The sequence below is a fragment of the Austrofundulus limnaeus genome, unplaced genomic scaffold, assembly GCF_001266775.1.
Source record: "Austrofundulus limnaeus strain Quisiro unplaced genomic scaffold, Austrofundulus_limnaeus-1.0 Scaffold366, whole genome shotgun sequence".
Lineage (NCBI taxonomy): Eukaryota > Metazoa > Chordata > Actinopteri > Cyprinodontiformes > Rivulidae > Austrofundulus > Austrofundulus limnaeus.
The window spans coordinates 505,241-508,679 of NW_013952768.1; the positions used below are offsets into that span (position 1 = coordinate 505,241).

The 3,439-nt window shown below is 38.8% G+C and overlaps 1 protein-coding gene across 1 annotated transcript in view; it reads right to left on the bottom strand.

The window, feature by feature from the left end:
• The window catches only part of pnisr (PNN-interacting serine/arginine-rich protein), a gene marked incomplete in the record, with an annotated part of 15,107 nt that extends 12,518 nt beyond the window's left edge, over nt 1–2,589 (bottom strand). The window contains 3 exon segments of the mRNA XM_014023396.1: nt 1,611–1,787; nt 1,907–2,015; nt 2,509–2,589. Of these exon segments, the coding sequence (XP_013878850.1) occupies nt 1,611–1,787; nt 1,907–1,994 (265 nt within the window).
• Nucleotides 2,590–3,439: the final 850 nt, after the last annotated feature.

A 3,439-nucleotide genomic window follows, 5' to 3' on the forward strand; every position in this document is an offset into this window, starting at 1 on the left:
AAATATGATTTTTAGATGTAAAGCTATTATTAATTTTTTATTATAATTAGAATTTATTTTCATTTAGAATTTATGATTTTTCTCTAATTATTTACATTTTGCTTCCTTCTGGTTCTGTCTGACTGAATGACCCGGTTCTGAAGCAGTTCCCCCATCCCTCCCCCTCCCCTACTGAGTCAGACCAGGAGTTCTGCTGCGTCTTTTTTTTTTCCTTCATCCTGAACCTTTTTGCTGTTTAGCAAATAACTTTGAGCCTCGGTTAGAAAAAAAGATGTGGGTTGTATATTTCTGGGCTGAGATGAGTAAAGAAATGGTGGACTGAGTTCAAATGAGGTTCTTTTTTTCGCCACGGGATCTGTTTCCTCCTCACGATGCGGTGCAAATCAAATCAGACTTCTATAAAAAAAAATAGAGGCATATGCTTTTTATCATAACTTCAGATCTACATGGCCTAACAACACAGTTTAAAAACTGGTTTGAAGTTTGAAGTCTCTGCTTTTCACTCTTGAGTCTCAGAGAGGGCGGATCTTTACAGGTAGTTTTTTTTTCTTCCTAAACTTTATTTAGGTGAGCCAGCATTGACAACGCTCTGCGGGTGACGTAAACGGCTCTGCAACATGGCGAGAGACGCCTAAATCACGGGACAAAACGAATTGATAATGAAACTCGTTGCCAACGTTTTTAATAATCCATTTTTATCGATTTTATCGATTCGTTGTTGCAGCCCTAAAAAAGTTACTCTGTCAGTGATTCACTCTTCAATCATGATGGCTCAAAAAGTCCAAAGCCCAATATTMAACCACAAAATTACATACAAAACTAAAAAAATACTGAAGAATAAATGTCAATTAATTTTCAAAATGATGAATGGAAGACTGAGATTCAGCACAGTCCTGCTGTGAAGCTGGCGCTGTGTGTAGGCAGCACTGCAGTCTGTGTTCTTTCAATTCCTGCAGAGCCAGAAATTCAACAGTAAGCTTAGAAAAACTAAATCTGAACCTAGATGTAAAATGCAGTCAGTCTGCTGAACCATCCGGCAGGTGTTGACTACGCGAAAAAGCCACACTGCAAGCCATCCTTTTACATCTTTTTTGGCATTTGCTATGTTTAATCAAAAATCAATATGGTACAAAAATAATACATGAGCAATTTAAAGACGTTGAGTTTAACTAGACACTTAAGGAAATAAACTACTTAAGTCTGATGAGGATTAACAGGAGGTCCTGACTTCTACTGGAAAGTAAAACTAAAATGTCATGCCCTCTTCAGATGCTTAAAACTTATTTATGTATCCCCACAACTTATCTTGGCAAATTTCATCCTACTTCTCACATCAATCTATTTATAAACATTTAATATTTAAAAACAATAGAATGTAACCAAACTGCTGCACAACAATATATGACTACACACCCAATCGAATAAATGTGTTGTTACATAATTTCTTTTTAAATTATAGAATCTGCTAATTATGGGCATTTTAAGGGGTAAACACATTTAGTACTTTCTTCAATCCTTGGCTCTTGTTGCAATAGTTGAGCAGAACATGGAGAGAACTCCACAGACGTGTCTATGATGAAGTTTTACTTTTAAGAACAAATATCTTTTACCTGGTTGCCACATTCTTCCAAATGCTGGGTCACTCTGGAAGGCTCCATGGTTACTTGGTGTAACAGATTCAAGTCCTGGGATGTCCTGGCCATTGGGCTGGACACTGGGTGGTTGTGCTCCTGTTGACTCCTTTTGGGCTATCCAAGCCTGAGCAAGAGCTGCCCAGTCCACTTGACCTGAACAAATCAGACAGACCATGTATACCATTTTCAACACGATCACGAGATCTGTTTGAATTTTTACTTTATTTTATTAGATTAAATTTGTTTAAGGTGCAAACGCATCCTTCGTATACCCGGGTCGTGCTGATGTTGAAATGACTGCATCCACTGCTGCTGGCTCAGAGGCCACTGCGGCCACTGCTGTCCTCCCTGGTCCCACATCACCTCGCTCAGAAATTATACCTGAAACATCCAGGCAGAAACTACCTGAKTTTAGATGACACGACAGACGGTGCTGCAGTCTGCGCGTTATAACGCAACTTTCGACAGATGACCAGAAAAACGAGCTTCAGCCTTAGCAGAGCTAACATTACCTCCGGCTCACTAGCTAGGTTAAACTTAAGGCTCATCCGGCTCACTGTTGACCAATTRTTTTTGTTATGGGCGCAGAAGTTATGAGGCACATGATCTTGTGTCAGGTTGACGTATGAGACCAAAAATAAATACTGGGTTGAAATGCCAACCTCGCAGAAYGCTAAACATCAAGAGCTAAAGTGAGCGATCACAAGCTAGCGTAAGCTAATGTTAGCGAAGCTAAGCATATAAAGCTAGCTGGTAGCAGTAAAATTATCTCCAATGTGGCACACATGTGGCTTTGCATTGCAAGTAACAGTCGCCGAAAAATGTGTGACAAAACTGATCATGTACACTGTGTTTTAAGTTACACAATTCCGACCTTCTCCTGTCAGTTTGCCTCCGTCGGTTCCAACTCAAAATGGCCGCAGTGGGCACTGGGCAGAGGCAGAGCGAAGCGAAGCTTTGCTGCGTTCACTGACCGATGGAAATTATAACTTTAACTCGTATGTTCTAAGAAAACCTATTTTCAAACATAAAAAAATGTCAGCCAAAAACACGGAAAACTACCCTACAGGATTCAGAAGTATTTAATTTTAAAAGTGGATACAATAAAGACKTTTACCTTTCATTTCTTCTGTTGACAACGCGCGATCCGACAGTACATTAAAAGCAGCACCAGCAGGGGCACGTGACATGCTGAGCGATTCAAAAAATGTATACATGTCATGAAATGTTTGATTTGTTGCACTGACTGACAGATAAAATAAACATTCAAAAGCTACGCAAAATATAAAACAAGTTTAAATTTATTTTACAAGAACAACCCAAGAGACAAACAAAATCAATTGTTAGCCCTATGTACTGTATTACAATAACGTCACTATTTGTACAAAATGTGTAAACCAGGTCAGGCCCGCATAGGCAGTCAAGGCAAATGCTAGGGCTCTTCTCCATCTAGGGAGCACCCAAAATGGGGGGTCAAATATACAGTATCTATAACTTTTTTATCAGGGTATAGTTGATTTATAACCTGCTCGTTAGCTACTTAGGTTTAAGAAAGTAACTTGTTCTGTGGGTTTCTCAGCTGCTTGGTTTCTACATGAGGCTGTATGGTGCAGAGGATGTTTCACGATAAAAATATTGTATGAAAACTGTAGTGTTCAGTGCTCCTATAGCTTTATTACAGGACTAATTGCCAATAACAGGTTTACAAAAATTTCTATAGAGTTGCGAGTTTGCTAACTTGTGAAAAGTGTTTATGAAAAGTGTTTACAATTTTCTTAATAATCATTGCATTATAAGTTATGCTT